At 38.3% G+C, this 17,051-nt stretch overlaps 1 protein-coding gene across 1 annotated transcript in view; it reads right to left on the minus strand.

The window, feature by feature from the left end:
- LRIG1 (leucine rich repeats and immunoglobulin like domains 1) overlaps window positions 1-17,051 on the minus strand; it is a gene marked incomplete in the record, with an annotated part of 404,144 nt that overhangs the window by 209,321 nt on the left and 177,772 nt on the right. The window contains 1 exon segment of the mRNA XM_044077960.1: window positions 16,308-16,382. Coding sequence (XP_043933895.1) covers window positions 16,308-16,382 — 75 coding nt within the window.

Raw genomic sequence — 17,051 nt, forward strand, 5'->3', positions numbered from 1 at the left:
TTTTATTCATTTCTTAGCTCACATTTATTCAATATAAATGGGATATTTCATTGCATTTTACATATATTCTGGTATTATGTGTACATATATGTGTCAGGGACTTTGCTTATTTTGCAAAAAAAAAAAATTTTGTGGGGGCTCGAACCGTGAATGCCTGCTCTGCAGCCGGCATCTCTACCGCTACGCTATTGCTTCCTGGCTTATTTTGCATATTTAGTTCTTATATGCTTTCCCATTGACTGCTAACTGTAGCTGCGCTTACGGCACGCCAGCAAACGAAGCACTCACGGTTAAACATCTTTACAATTTAAAAAAAATATGACATGTTCATTTATATTTCTTTTATATATGTTTATGGTCTGTAGGGGCATGTGTTGTGTTGTGTTTATTCACATTTCCGTGGACTCTGTTGTGGGTGTCTACTTTGGGCACTTTTAGACTTCTGGGGGCGTGTCCGCTTGCAGGGCTCAGCCTACGGACACGCCCCCTACTGTCTTACACGGACCGTGTTAGACTTGGGTGTGATTCAGCATGCTCTCATGAATATGCAGAGCATGCTGACATCACTCCGTTTAACTGCAGCCTCCGTGTAAGAGTTATAACTCTTACACGGAGGCTTCGTGAATCCCGGGGATGGACTTTAGCTATATTTTACTGATCTGGCGTTTACAAATGGGATATAATTTCTCACCAGCTTTCCCAGAATGTTAAATGACACCACCCAATTCCAGGTTTAACAGCTCTCTGGTACCCTTACCCATTATGAATATACCATTTCAACAAAGCAGAGGACACAGTGGTCCCACTTGTAAAATACGGAGGAGGCCATCAGTGTATCCTTGTAATTACAAATTATACAAAATTTCCTGAGGCAGTACCATATGAAGAGCTGATGCAAAGTCCACAGCAAAAGAAATGGTGTTTCTCTTTTCCAGAGTAGGAATTCTCTGAGAAATTATTACTGAGAAAGGTAAAACATTCCTGTCTACAGTAATCCACAAACATCATTTTTTAAATGAAACTGCTAAGGACACCTGTGTGCTACTTTCAAACAGATGTGCTTGTTAAATACTAAACATTTTAATAAAACTTTAAAATCTAAGACCAAATCTCTCACACACTACAAAAAATATAGGGAGCTCGCAACTCTGACCAAAAAACACATTGATAAAAAGAACTTACCACACATTCCAGACTACAGAACCCAGAAACACCAAAAACTCGAATACTGTCAAATTCTTCACCCCAGAAATCCCTCAACTCCCAACACCTACCCCAATAACACACCCCAAGAACCTGTATCCATTTTCAATTCATACATTGATACCATCAGCAAAACTGCCCATTTCTCACTAAATCACATTCCAACCAGCTACACTGAAAATGTTCTTCTCAAACTTAAACCATGTTCCCCATCAGCTGATAACCTGACATCTCCATTCCTAAAGGCTGCTGCCAACTCCACAGCATACCCTGTTTCCATACTCATAAACCACTCAATCAGTGAATTAATGGTCCCTACTTTCTGGAAAAAGTTCCATACCATACCTATCGACGAAGGTGGAAATTCTGTAGAGCTCTCTAATTAATTGACCTATTGCCATACTTTCTACCCTCTCTAAACTTCTCGAGCACTGTGTTAACAAATCTTGGCTCATCTCACTCAAGAAAACCTGATCACCCCTACCCTGCATGGCTACCGCCCCCACCACAGCAACACTACTGCACTTATTTCCTTTACTAACTCCATCTCCCTGGCCACAGACAATATTAAAATAGTGTCCTGCCTCTTCTTGGATCTCTCGAAAGCCTTTGACACCGTCTCTCACTCCATCCTCCTCTAAAAACTCTCAACTCAACCGCTCCTCAGCAACTATCTCTTGGCTTAACAGCTACCTCATACAGACAGCAATCTGTCAAGCAGCTCTCTGCTCTATCTCCCTCTCTCCCCATCAAAATAGGCATCACAGAAGTCTCATTTCTAGGCCGCTTTGTATTTACCGTCTTTACTAACCAACTTCACACATACTGTCCTCAGTCATCCCTTATACAGTATGCAGATGACTCCACAATCATCTCCACTGCTGACAACCCCTGACCTGCTCACCCTGACAAAAACATCTTTCAACTTCACTGAAACATGGCTTACTAAAAACCAACTCGTACTTGAACCTAAACAGACAAAACTTCTCTTCCTCCCAAAATCATTCTACAATCTTAAATCCTCATTCACCATCTCTTCCCTTAACAACACTACTATCATAGCTGAAACCCACACCAAGCTCCTTGGAGCAATCAGACGACTAACTTAAAATTGACCTCCATGTACTTCACTGCATCAGGAAGATCCACCAAAAGCTTTGTCTACTGTACAGAAACAAAAGGTTCCTTATATCCATCTCCAGAATCTCATCTGCCCAAGCATACCTTCTCCCTAACTTCTTCTACAGTGCACAAATGTTAATGAACTTACAGTCCTCACTACTTTTCAAACTGGAAACCACCTACAACAAAGGTGCTATATTTGCAGCTAATCTGCCTTCAAAATCACACCACTGTCACACTCTCCGAACACTCTTATTGACTAGAGTTTTCTAGCCAACTCTTATTTACTCAACTTCTCATCATCCATTCTATCCTGAACAAGCCCTCCGCCTGCCCAAACATCTACTCACATGTCTCCCTCCACAACTTCCTTCGATCCCTCAGAAACGCAGACCAATGTCTCTTACAGATTCACAACCCTAAAAAAAATCTATTGGACAATCTCTACAGGTACTTCCCCACTCTTTCAAGGAACAAGCTTCACATGACCCTCAGAAATATTACCCATGCCAATGAATTTAAGAAAACCCTCAAACATTACCCAAACAGCACCTGGACTTGTCACTGCAATCATCACACTTAACACATTCCTTTCTCCTCCATTACCTTTCTCCATTCCTACCTTTCCTCTAATTATCTTATCTAAACTAACCTCCTTAGCATGACGTCACCTACTACTCTCCATGCTTCTTCACTTCCTAGTTCTGGAAACATGTTATCTGCAGCCAAACTGCAATTAGCTTTTTATATTAAATATCTACACCTACCATAGCTTATAAAACAAACTGCTTTGAATTGTACAGTTGTCCACCGAGGACAATCCTAATGTGTTTTTGCCAGTTTTTTTGTTATTGCCTGGTTCTATACTTACTTGTTGTATCTTTCGACTTTTCCCGGTTATGGGTTGCCACAGCGGAACTCCGGTCCGCTAATGATTGGCAGTAGATTTTTTTTACGTACCGACTTGCCAGGCCTGACGTACAACCTTCAATGAAGGTACGCCCATTCACGCATGTCTCCACACAGAAGACGCTTTAGCTGAGAATCGAACAGGACAACGTCTTACTGTGAGGTGACAACGCTACCGCAGCCCCACCACCACAGCTGGTTCTATACTTACTACTTGGTTTAAATGTCACTTTTGCCGATGTATCTTACTTATACTGTAATGGACATTTGCTTAATTATTTTATTGTATATATTTTATTGTATTTTACTTCAATTATGCAATTTTTTCTTGCTTAGTTGTACTGTGGAGTTTTTCTGCCCAGACCTCCGCTGAAAAAGGGCATTAGCTCAGTCAGACTACTCCGGCCAAAAATGTCAAATAAATAAAATAAGTATGGGAGGCTACAAAACTGAAAGGGAGAATTTGGAAACAATTGCTTCCATGTTTCTCTTTGATGTATGGAAAGTACCCCTATCCTCAGAGGTTTTTATCACTATTTGAACAGTTATACAGCAAACACAGAGGCTTGGTAGAAGTAGCAGAAAAAAAAAAAAACATACCATGGGAGGAAGAAAACACCCTTGTTTGTACATTTATATTTAGTAGTCCCAAGCGGGCATCAAAGCTATCTCATAACCATACTTGATCATTAAACCCTCTGACTCACTTTGCAGAGCTGGTAGGAAAAAGTACACTTTACTCAAAAATGCATTACTTAGAGCCTCCAAAACAAACCAAAACTCCACTCGCCCATTTTATACTTACACAGTAACACAGTTTTCAAAAGGGGGTCATATACATGACTCTGTACAGGAATATCCCAGTTCTGGAATATGCTGGAGACTGCTCTAACATCAATACCTATGAGGAGAGATTTTTTTTCTCAAGGAGTAAACTGAAACACTGGACACCCCAGCAGAGATGATATGATGTGCAGCTCAGTCTCAAAGCTATCTTCTCTTGGCACACAGGCTAGGCATTAGTGCCACTGGTTTGGGAGACACAGAGTATATCGCAGATTCATGGGGACCCATGGAGAAAAATGCCTTCCAAAATGGAGGAGTTCTTATTAAACTGGGAGTTCATCCATGACGTTTAGGAACCTGAAAAACTTTCGGGGTCATGGAAAAAGTCCTGTAATCGGCAATACATTTTCATTTTGAACAAACTAAAGTACTGATTATGGAACAAAGGTTGGGGAGTGGTTTAAATGTATTACAGCACAGGATTCTGTGCACTGTTTGCAAATAGCTCTGTACAGAGTTTGTAAATATTTTTTCCACTTTAAAATCATTTTAACAAATCCCTATTTATCTACCAAAGCCTTCAACAATTCAGGCAGCTATGACCTCGGTTTAATGTCTCATCCAAAAATACATACATCGAAGTGCAGCACCCCCCTCCTCATGCTGCACTCCAGTGTCATTTCTGGAAAAGGAATCCAAGCATCTGGTATAGGAAAGAACCCAAGGTATTCTAATCTTCCAGCATCAAAGGAGAGTGAGCAATCTGTTGAGGTTTAGCAAGCAGGGCCTTAATAGCAGAATACATCAGTTATCTTAAAATGCATTTATGAGGAGCAGCACCTCTTAACTACACTCTAAATGGTTAACTGCATTTCCATGACAGGTTTTATTGAAAACACTCAGAAAAGCAATTCTTTCTGAATGTGATTGTAACTTGAAATATGATGTTAAATTTCGTTGGGAGCTTTTGATGTTAAATTTCTTTGGGAGCTTTTCTCCCCCAAGCTCTGCTAAAAAGAGGCACCCAGTCCAATTGCACCATCTCGGTTAACAAAGTGGAAGTAACTAATAAAAAAAATAAATTTCAGTTTAACACAACCGTTATAAACTACCTTCATCAGGTAAATTTAAATTTCAGTAGTAAACAATTCTGTGCACAATACAGACTAAAAAGGATCCCAGGTGCATGAACAGAAAACGTGCCAAGAATAAACTACCTTCATCAGGTAGATGTACATTTCAGTAGTAAACAATTCTGTGCAAAATACAGACTAAAAAGGATCCCAGGTGCATGAACAGAAAATGTGCCAAGAATAAACAAAAAGCAAGAGAGCTCTGAAGAAAGCAACCTGTGAATTCAGATGCAACGCAATGCAATGTCATTCTCCTTTGCATATTTACCTCCGTTTAATGGAATGGCAGGACAGAAGCCAAACATTTTAGTTCAGGCCTGCCTTTCACAGGCATGAGGGAGTGTCTCAAAATTTGATACACTGCAAATGGAATGAAAACTCATGCTTTAAACTACTTCTACATACGACTATAAGCCAAGCTGTGTGCAGAATGCAGCAAAGTCATGGTGCTGATAAGTCCTGGGGTTGTTAATAATAAAGGTAAGGCAGCTGCCAAAATAAGATAGATTTCATATTTATTTGGGGGTTGGGGACGACTTAATATCATTGTGTCCTGAAGTGTAATCCAATACAGTTAATCTGATTAATATTGCAGCAGCCCCAGAGGATAAGATCACTCACTGGAGAAATTCCCATAATGATGTGATCCTATCAGTGCCTGAATGCAGTGCTCAAGAGGGCAAAGACAGTTTAAACAGGAAAAGTGAAGATCAACTGAGGTACAATAGTTTGGTTATGCCTTTGCATTCACAAAGAACCCAGGCTACACTTACCTTTACTTGCACATACCATACCAGGAGACAATCTACTTTATGCACAATGTATGGTGTGGGGGGGGTGACAACAGACTGCAAGCAGTACAAAACTGAAAATACCTATATAAACCACTAAGTAAGCCCATGGAAGGCTGTCATTTGTTTTATTCAACTTGTAAATGGGGGTGTCAAGGTTTCAAAAGAATGTCTGACTTCATAAATTCTTATTGCGTAAGGCTGCACAAGAGCTTACATTTTCTGACTCTATTAATCAGATCTTTAATGGAAATTAAAGAGGACAGTAGTAAATTCATATGTACACAGATGAGAGCATACCTCACAATTGTCTAAGTTTTCGCAGAATATCAAGATGTTGGTCTCATATTCTGGTCTGTTCCCTCATAAAATTTAAGGTTTTCTGGAAAATCATTAAGGGTTAAAGTTATTAAATAATGCCAGACTTTTTTAGTTTCAGACTTAAAACCCTTCAGAAAATGCATGCTAATGCAAAAGGTGTTATCCTGACAACTTTCTAAGTTTATAAGAGCAATGCTTAAAAATTGCCTTATTTTGGTCCTTTGCTCCCTGTTATTTTTGTTTTATCCAGATTTCTTGCTTTAAAAGTTGAGATGTTTGGAAGGGCAGTATATAGTTCTTTGAACTCTGCATTACATTGGCTACAACTTTTCAAATCTGAATGAAAACCTGACGCACACATTGTTGGTTGGTAGTGTGAACTGACACAATGACTACACAGACTACTCTGGTAGTGTGAGCTGATACACTGAATATATATATATATATATATATATATATATATATATATATATATATATATATATATATATATATATACTACCATTGCAAACTACAGGCAAAATATGCATTATCCATATGACGCTAAAAAAAAAAAAAAAATCCGAGTTCCACAGGGACACTTTATTGCTATATGAAACAAACTCTACCATCCTGTTAATGACACCTTTGCATTTCAAATGACTGACCATTTGTTCTCTTGAAGGTTAAAATCTAGGCCCTCAATGACAGTGAACAGTTCGCAAAAAAATAGCCACACATACAGTCGTTTGAATATGCAAGAAAGTTTAAATTCACAAGATCAGCAGTAAAATGTTAAATGAAAATGACAAGTATACAAAAAGAGAGTACACCTATTAAACAGTTAACATTAAATGAAAACATAGCACTTTGTAGCTACCTAGTACCTACAAATCAAGGAATTGCCAGAAAAAAAAACTCACACTGGAATACTGTATCAATATTGTTATTAAATCACACTGTCTTGCCAAGTTCTCTTCATACTGACGACGGTTCTGCATTTCCAATAAAGTAAACACAGGTGAGCAAACTTGAACTCAACACACAAGCATTCATGCTGATGGGCTTTAACAATGCCAAGTCTATGACAGACAGATGTGCATTTAAGTCCCACACCCATGTCAGCCTTTCTGCACGCAACAGACCACCAACCAGAAAAAGGGAAAACAAAAACAAATCTTTGGAGACAATGAAATGACCGCAGCTTTGCCTCCAGACACAGATCCATGGCAAGTCTGAAACATTAGCAGCAAACCTAACACTGTGCATCTGCCAAGGTACAGGTTATGTCTATGTTTCTAAAAACGAAACAAAAAAAAAGTGTATGGCAAGTAAGATTAATCAAAACACAACGAAGGAAAGGAACAATCTTTAGTGGTGGCATACAGATTCTTTAAGGTGAAACAGGCTGTGTATTTAAAAATGTAGCACATGGATTGTCTATTATGCTCCAAAATAAGACGAGTTTTATTTACTTTACAGAGAACATTTATAATTTCAACAATCTATTAAATCAAAAAACACCATAAAACGCCTCCATGTGCAGACGTACAGCACCCAACAACAGAACCTACTTTCTTGTTAAAGACAAAGGTGCTTCCCCTTCTAATAAGAGTATGCCGTTTACCATATGAAACCATACAAATGTAATCTATAATGAGTTGCCAGGTGATCCTTAAACTCTTATCACCATGCCATCTCAGAAGTGCCAAGTGCACAGCTAGCAATAGTGAAGCCTATCACTGTATTCTTTCAGGTTTACTGCCCATGTAAGAACATTTTCTGCATTTACCCATTGACGATGTCACTTACTTCACATTTTTCTCAAGTCTGTACTTTATCTGAAGTGTCTCGACTACTGCCTGCAGTCTAAAATCAGCCAATTACATCCCAGGACTCTCTTTTTAATGGTGAAAAGCTCAAGTGAGCACTCTTGCTTGGAGAATAAGGTATCAGTACATGCAACCCTGCTGTCCTTCTGATTTGAGATAGTTTACGTGGGTACTTAAAGTCCAAGAACTGCACATAAAATCATGTGTTCGGATTTCAGAAAACTTACATCTCAAACGTCATACATAGTGTTCCTTGAACACATAAAATGGTTACAGCAACACAGTGATAAGTCTCCATATTACAATATAGGAAACCAAGCACAACAGGGAATTTAACAGCAAAACAAGATGGCAGAGCAGTTATCTCTAGGCCAGTCGAGAAGTGCAAGGAGAGCTAAAAGAGACCAACAGATTTATAAGACTAAAGCCTATCCTGAATTTGTGTTAACTACTTTTCACTTAAAAAAGCAAGACCACACACAACTATAAAAGCCAAAAGTACAACAGCATACATGTGCAATCAAATGCTCATTATACAGCACAGCTAATTTTTTTCTCAAAACTTTGCATTTGTTCAACAAAACTGAACAATCTTCTTGAAACACAAAGTTTTCTTTAACAAGTGCCATTTAAAAAAAATACCTTTAAAATATCCAACTGAATGTGGAAGCTTTGTTGAATGAATAAATAATACGAGACAGCAGAAGATGTGCTATTTATTTATTTGACATTTGTTGACCGGGTTAGTCTGACTGGGCAATAGCCCTTTTTCAGCAGAGACCTGAGGAGAAAAGCTCCACATAGAAAAACAGAAACAAATGTAAATAACAATTTTAAAAAATATTCAAATGAGAACAATGTTTCCCAACTAAGCATGCATAGTACAAAGTACAAAAAAAATGTCAGAGAAAGCATACAAATAATACAATTCAAAACCATTACAACTTGTGGGCAGCATGTAATTACATTTGGTGGATGAGTATAATTTGGGTCAGCTGTAATAATTACGCAGCTATAATGTAATTTAGGCAATTTCAAACTTGTTTAATTTAACACTGTCAAAAATCTATGTGGTAGGCATTTTTGGACGTAGGCATTACAATCAACACTAATCAGTGTCTACCTACCAACAATGTAATTACATGCTACATGTAAGCCATAATTAATGCAGGATGTATACTTCCACATTTGGGTGGTGGATTTTTCAAGTTTTTTTTTTTTTTTTTTTTTTTTACAGTAACTTAACATTTTCAAGAAAAGAGCATTCTCTTCTATGAAGATGTATGCAAACACTCTACTTTTGAAAAATTAAGGTTTCAGAAAATGCATTTGTAGATAGCTAGGAACTAGAACTATAAAGATGGAAACTTTTTAGTTGTTAAACTGGTATAGTCTGTAGAAGCAAAAAACAACTAATCTAGGTTGGCAACATAAAACTCATGAGAAATTAGAAAGGCTCTTAAAAATACAGGCAGACCAAGGCGACTGCAGGTTATTCTTGATGCAGTCAGTCTGCAAATAAGTAATAAAAACCACACTAGTAAAGCACCTTGCTGCTTTGTGTGATATGATAATTAGCCAACAGTTCCAGTACCACACAGCTATCACTTACTCAAAACCCTAGCACTGCATAACAGAGAAAATCGATTTTGCACTTAAATGCTCATGTGTTGAAATCTATTTTTGTATGGGAGTCACATTTTGAGGAAATCTGTTTTGCATCAGTGTTACACCTTACTACTCCAGTGTGTTTAAAATCTTTCAACTGTCCTAGTATTCACCTTTTTTTGTAAATATGTGCATATACATACTGTGTTACTTTTTTAAATTATTTATGCACGGTCTGACTATTTCATATGCTAAGTTTTATGTTTATCGCAGACTGTTTCATTTATGTTAACCTTATTGTAAATGCATATCTTCCATTACTATGTACATAACCAAACGCAGACCTTGCCCAACCCAGGTTATCTGTGATCACTGATTTACCCCAGTAAACAAAGCAGTTACCAATATGCACAATTCTGAACAATCACAATATTGTTCTGCACTCTTGTCAAATTCCTACCTGATGCTTCTACCAGCCCAAAAATTCTCCATTACATTACTAACGAGTCTTACAACTTTTCAAATTTCTATACACAGCTTTCAGAGTCTGTATTACTGTAGATATTTTCAAAACTAAATGTTATCACATTAATGTACCTTTAAACATCACGTTTCAGTTAAATTATCACCAACTAATTAATAGTTATAAGTTACTGCAATATACTATCACAGCCTGTCCTGATTTTTTTTCTAAGCTTCTGACACAGTCTGCAGAATTATTAACTCAATTTAAGTATGGAACTAGTGTTGATTATGCAAGTGGCTACTAACGCTACACAACTGACTTCAGAGTATAATAGTGGGGCACATCATATATTTAGTAGCCCCGAGCAGGCATCAAAGCTATCTCATAACCATACTTTATCATTAAACCCTCTGACTCCCTTTGCAGAACTGGTAGGAAAAAGTACACTTTACTCAAAAATACATTACTTAGAGCCTCCAAAACAAACCAAAACTCCACTCGCCCATCTTATACTTACACAGTAACACAGTTTTCAAAAGGGGGTCATATACATGACCCTGTACAGGAATATCCCAGTTCTGGAATATGAGGAGAGATTTTTTTTCTCAAGGAGTAAACTGAAACACTGGACACCCCAGCAGAGATGATGTGATATGCAGCTCAGTCTCAAAGCTATCTTCTCTTGGCACACAGGCTAGGCATTAGTGCCACTGGTTTGGGAGACACAGCGTATATCGCAGATTCATGGGGACTCATGGAGAAAAATTACAAAAACACACTGGGCAATCAATATGCTGCACAAGAGGAGAACACCCCACTCCTAGTGTTGTGATTGGCCTTAACAGTTTATCAAAATATATGTAATAGGTTGCAGTCACTAACAAAGTCCACAAAAGTCTGAAAAGCTAATGCTTTCTGGCAATTGAGTTGTGTAAACAGGACATTCTCAGGGACTGAAGAGGTGTGGTTTTAATTTAAAACTTTTAATTTGTTTATACTTTGTTGACCAGGTTGGTCTCACTAGTAGCCTGTTCTCAGGAGTGACCCATTGCAGTATTAATACTGCTAGGGACATTTAGCAGGGCATCAAGGAAACTCCCCACTCTACTCTATTTTCAATAGCCGAGGTACATGTAAATGATCTCATAGCACTTCCCATCAACACAGAAAGATGGGACCTTAGTTTAACATCCCATCCAAAGGAGTGCAGGACCTACCTTAAAGTGCACAACAGTGTTAGAAGTCCATCTTCTTGGTGTAAGAGTAGAACCCCCAGCCTTCTTCACTAAAAGCGTGTATGCTACCTGTTGCACTGCTAACACTGCTTTCAAATTTTATAGCACAAGCACTGATGGCCACTTGCTGAACAAAACAGTTGCATATTGAAAACACATTTAGCTTGAGCAACAGAAACCATCTCTTCTCTTGAAGCACGTAAGTATTGAAAATGCAGGTGATCATTGGCAGATTGAGTGTAGCTTGGTCCCTGGGCCATTCCCAAACCATGGACCCCCCCCCCCAAACATTTTAGGGCATATGTTTGGTACAATTTCCTGATTGTTTTAAACATATTTCTTGTTTAAAACAGCAGCATTTGTTGGAGAGCATTTAAAATCTGTAGTTTTGAACATTTTTTCCTTTAAGCAGTGAAACAAAATGGATGAACCAATAATGACGAAAGTACCCATGTCAGGACACTTCAACCAACTCTAAAGATAACTGTAGGGTCTGGTAGTTGATGTAAAAGGATTAAGGCCCTTGTCTCCTGTAGCCAAGATGCAGGGTTTGACCACGATTAAGTTAACTAACCTGCCACCTCTAACTAGGAGCATTTCTCTACACACACACACACACACACACACACACACACACACACACACACACACACACACACACACACACCTGGCTTTGCTGCTGAATTAATCATAATGCTGCTGCAGAAATATAACTCTCTGAACTTAGAAACCAGTTTTGGATATAGGAGTCTAATGAATGAGTTTTTAAACCGGAGGAAGACAACTTGATAGCCGCCACAGGTGAGCAGCAGGAAGCATTATATGCTTCATATCCATCAGCAATCACTGATAAGGCTATTGGAGGGGTCGTTGATAGTGTATCAATGTACGATAGAAGGCTGGTTAGCCAAAAGGAAAAGAGACTGGATAGAGATTTGTCAGACTTTAAACAGGGACACATTTTTTCATGGCCTAATGAAGATCGTAGGGCCACTTGAGAAATGCCTCAGACAGATGTAATTAAGGCACCTTCTGGAAATTATGCCGCTGGGCCTAGAACATCACCTGTAACTGAGGAGGGGATGAATATCCCTTCATCCGGAGACAACGTGAGGAATTTACATACAGTGTGAACAGGGCAACAATGTGGATATAATGAATAAGACACAGGAAGTGGTCGTGAGACAAAAAGAGCAGACAGACCCATCACATCAAGGGTTTGCCCGACCACCTTCTCCAATTCGACAGAAGAGGGACAGATCCATGAGTAGCTCGAGGTGTCGTGGGAAAAATAAGAGGAAGGGCCCAATGGGAGCCATGAGTTATCCAACTATCAAGAAGATGTGGGAACCACACAATCATTAGTTTTAAACATCTCAAAGAGGCCACTAACTAAAACTGAGACTGGGTGTTGGGTATGTATATGTCATTTATTCCTGCTCATGCAGTGAATATATCAGATTCCATTACCGACCTGAGGATATTTGCAAAAAATGCAATGCTGAAACTAATGTATGACAACAGTAGTGTAAATTTAAAACAATGTGGTTTTAAAAAGTTTAGCAACATGGTACCAATGAACCATCCAATTTTAGAGGCCTTTTGTAAAGTCTGTAAACAAGGTTTATATAGGTCGCTTGATACTAAACCAACTGGCAAAAATTTTTTTAATATGACTAGGAATGAGGAGGAGGCATTTAACACAATATGGAATGATACTTCTACAGTAATATGCCCAGCAGATAAGGGCGGCATGACAGTTGTTATGGATAGAAGTTTTTACTTTGATTCTATTAATATGTTGAGGGATGAAAGGTAGATATTAATTGTATAGAAAATCTGATGAGAAATGCGCTATATGGTGAATGACTATATGCTAAGTTTTTACATTACGATGGAACTAGCACAATATCTCACGGTCGAATCCTGTCACACCTATGTTTCAAGGACAGCCCAAGGTGCATAACGATTCCAGGATACCCCCTTTTAGGCCTATAGTAGCTGGGAAAGGATGGGCTACTGAGCCTTTTTCTGTCTTCATTGAAAGGCATGTTAGGCCCATTCTGGATAAGTTCGATACTGTACTGAGGGATACTAAACACTTTCTACAGGACCTATATGGATTTATGGAAAGATATGATAGAATGTGTGATTATATGTTAGTCACTTTAGATGTGGTATCTTTGTTTACAACTATACCGAACATTGAAGGGGTTGAATATCTACGTAGGTACTTGATTAATCAGAGTGAGTATAAACATAGACTTGTGGAGTTGATATGCGACTTTAGGAATGTGGTACTTAATAATATATTTGTGCTTGATAACTGCTACAATAAACAGAAGCATGGTGTGGCAATGGGGACATGCTGTGCGAACAGTTACGCTAATGCCGTAATGGCACAATGGGAGTTGGAGGAGGTATTTAGAATGGAATTATATTTGCAGAATGTGCTTTTTTACCGTTGTTTTGTTGATGACGTCTTCCTGTTATGGGGAGGGACCTCAGAAGATCTTGAACGGTTTTGAAATTGCATGAATGTTTTTCTGAGATTCACATATAAATGGTCATACAAGTCAATGGAGTTCCTTGATGTATTAATAAATAAGTGTTCAGACCATACATTGACTACTAGTTTGTTTAGGAAGGAGTGTTATAGAAATTCAATTCTCCATAGGAAGAGTATGCACCCTGGAAGGGTGTTTAATAACATAATAAAAGGTCAAGGTATGAGAGTTTCTCGGCTACATAATGTTGATTTGGACTATACGGGTGGTCGCGAGATGCTTAGATAGTCCCGGAGACACAGAGGCTATAGGGATAGTGAGGTGGATCCCATTTTGTCAGATGTTAGCTATGAGAGATGAGCGAGCTAAGCCGTATTTTTCTTCCCTTCAAAACTCAGCTGTAGTTATAAGAGGGACTGAAAAGCCTGATGACTCTATGGGTAAGGTTAAAGTTTCAATGGCCTATACAAGCAATATTGATGCTGTTAAGAAAGTATTTCAGAATAATTGGCATCTTTTGATGATGGATGATAAGATCAGTAGAGTGGTAGGGGATACTCCTATGTTTGGATTTAGGAACTGTAAGTCGCTCAAAATGATGCTATGCTATCCAGATAAAGGCAAGACAGTATGTGATAGACAATATGGAACATATCCCTGTAGTTCGTGTAACTTCTGTGGTTTGATAAGATAGTGATGCTACTTTTATGCACCCTGACTTTAACAGGAGATATACATTTAGTGTAAGGGCAACCTGCACTACTAAGCATTTGGTATATTTACCACATTGTGAGTGCTGTAAAAAATTCTAAGTTGAGAAGACAGATCGGACCCTTAAAGAGTGCATAAGGGAACATTCATATAGTATAAGAGCAAGAAACAGAACTAATGCACTTGCTAGAGATGTGGCAGCTAGTAATAGAGTTCATCATTTTAGGTTTAAAGTTATACAAACGAATCAAGTGGGTGCTAGGATGGGGAACAATGAAAATAGGACTAGTAAGGCGGAACTTAGATGGATCCTTAAGCTGAGAGCTGATAAAAGATCAGGCCTGAATAGTACGGTCTCTATTAAACCAATACTTGATAAGAGGGGGTCTACCTAGATAGAATATGTTTTGCCAGTTGGTATAGTTCAACTTTTCGGGTACTGTGTTTAGTTTTAATATTTCATGGTTTTAGGATTGCTGTTTGTACACTGAAAGGGAGTTATTCCTTTAATATATGATTTCATCTGAAAGGTAACTGATGTATGCAAATGAATACTAATATAGGATGCGTTATTGGTGAATTCAAACTGTTTTAATTGATCAGATGACTTTATAATGTGTATGTCTGTGTGTTTTACTAGCATTACGGTCTGATGAAGCCAATGTCTACTTGGTGAAAGCACTTACCGACTTGCAAGTATTTTATTAAAAGTGTCTGAACTAAAAGTTTTGTTGGACGTTTGTGTGTGCCAATGCTTCCACACACTGTGTTTTGTTTTACTTAGATAAAATCACTTGATAGTGGATGACAACTTCTGGACATTCAGCGGTCTGGGGAAAAAATCTGAAAACAGATCGGCATCATTAGTGTGAGACGGGGAAAGAGAGTAAAGGAGCATCAAACTGCTGTTCAAATGTAAGAGGAAGGCTAAGAAATGTGAAGGATGCCCGCGTAACTCACATCACAGGTAGAAGAAACCACACCAGGAATCTACCTAACAGAAGTTGAAGCAAACACTGACACCACACACACTACTGTGTGTCTGTAAAAGTAACACTTAAAGCAGCTGATAAACCTAGTCCTCTACAACCATCACCCCTTCTGCACAAGTGTTGCCACCTAGTTGCTAACACTTGGAACAACCATACCCAGGAATGGCCCTGACCTACAGTGTATGCTGTGGTGAGCCCTGGGAAATCTGTGCTGTGGGAAGTAGGAGAGCAACATATCCTAACACCACGTAAAAATTCAGCAACAGCCAAGAAAAACAGCTGTTAAAATATCTGCAGTCTAACATTACATATATTACTTCGTTTCCTCTTGCAACATTACAGACACCTTTCTTTTACAATATATGCACGACTACAGCCATACCTCTCATTTCAATAACTCTGGAGGTTTTGCCTAGTTTACCAAACATCTGAATGAATGAAAAACAGTTCACAATAACACTTTTTATACTAAACAGTCAGAGATGAATGAGTGGTGAAAGCAGCCATTTCATGCAACCAGCAATAATTTTTTTTCCCATGCAGCCTTTACATGCTCCAGATTAACTCAATGTCCTAAAAAACACTGCACTACTCTGTAATTAGAGTTAAGAGGTTACAACCAACTTCCAAGCCACAACAGAAAATCCATACAATTTTCTTATGACTACATCTAGTTACTAATGGTCTGAAAAATCAAAACATGAATACTTACAGTTTAAGTACAGTGATACTTGAAGAGAGAGGTCCAAGTGAAGGCACAGAAATGAGCTCATTGTGCCCCAGATATCTGAAAATAAAGGAAATGGCAATAAATGTATTTTAAAATTGTCTTCATCAATCACTTGGTCATAAAAGACTAATCCACTTCAGGGATTATCCTTTGATAAAATATATACACAAACTGGATCTGCAATGCAATACTTTTACTGCTGGTCTTAAATTTCTATCATGCATATAGCATAAAACAAAATTCTGCACATGCAGAAATTTAAGGCATGATCTATCGTGGCATTTAAAAAAGCACAGTTAGGACAGTTTATTTTTTTAAGTATGCAAATCCCTCCTCACAAGCATCACAAGCAGGTATGCACATACATACAGAGTACACATATGAAATATTTAAAAATAGCATTCTGCACATACACACTCAACCACAGATGTTTGAATAATAATGTCAATGCTGCAAGAACAACACTGATGTAGTACTAGCCACATACAGATATGTCTTCAAGCCTGTTTCCTAGCAGCCACATGCCCCTAATGGCATTTGGCACAGTTTTAAGTCATGACAACCAGAGGGAGCCCTGCTTTGTGACAGTATAATATCCCCCACTTTTTTGTTAGTATAGCCTCTTACTGAGGCTTCCAAATGCTTTTCAGGAAAAAGCCATAAAAGCCTAAACCAATTATATGTAAAGAACTACATTTGTAATTGTAGCTGGTACAAATGCACCAA

Source organism: Protopterus annectens, chromosome 7.part0 (genome assembly GCF_019279795.1).
Source record: "Protopterus annectens isolate FY-2018-M chromosome 7.part0, PAN1.0, whole genome shotgun sequence".
Classification (NCBI taxonomy): Eukaryota; Metazoa; Chordata; order Ceratodontiformes; family Protopteridae; genus Protopterus; species Protopterus annectens.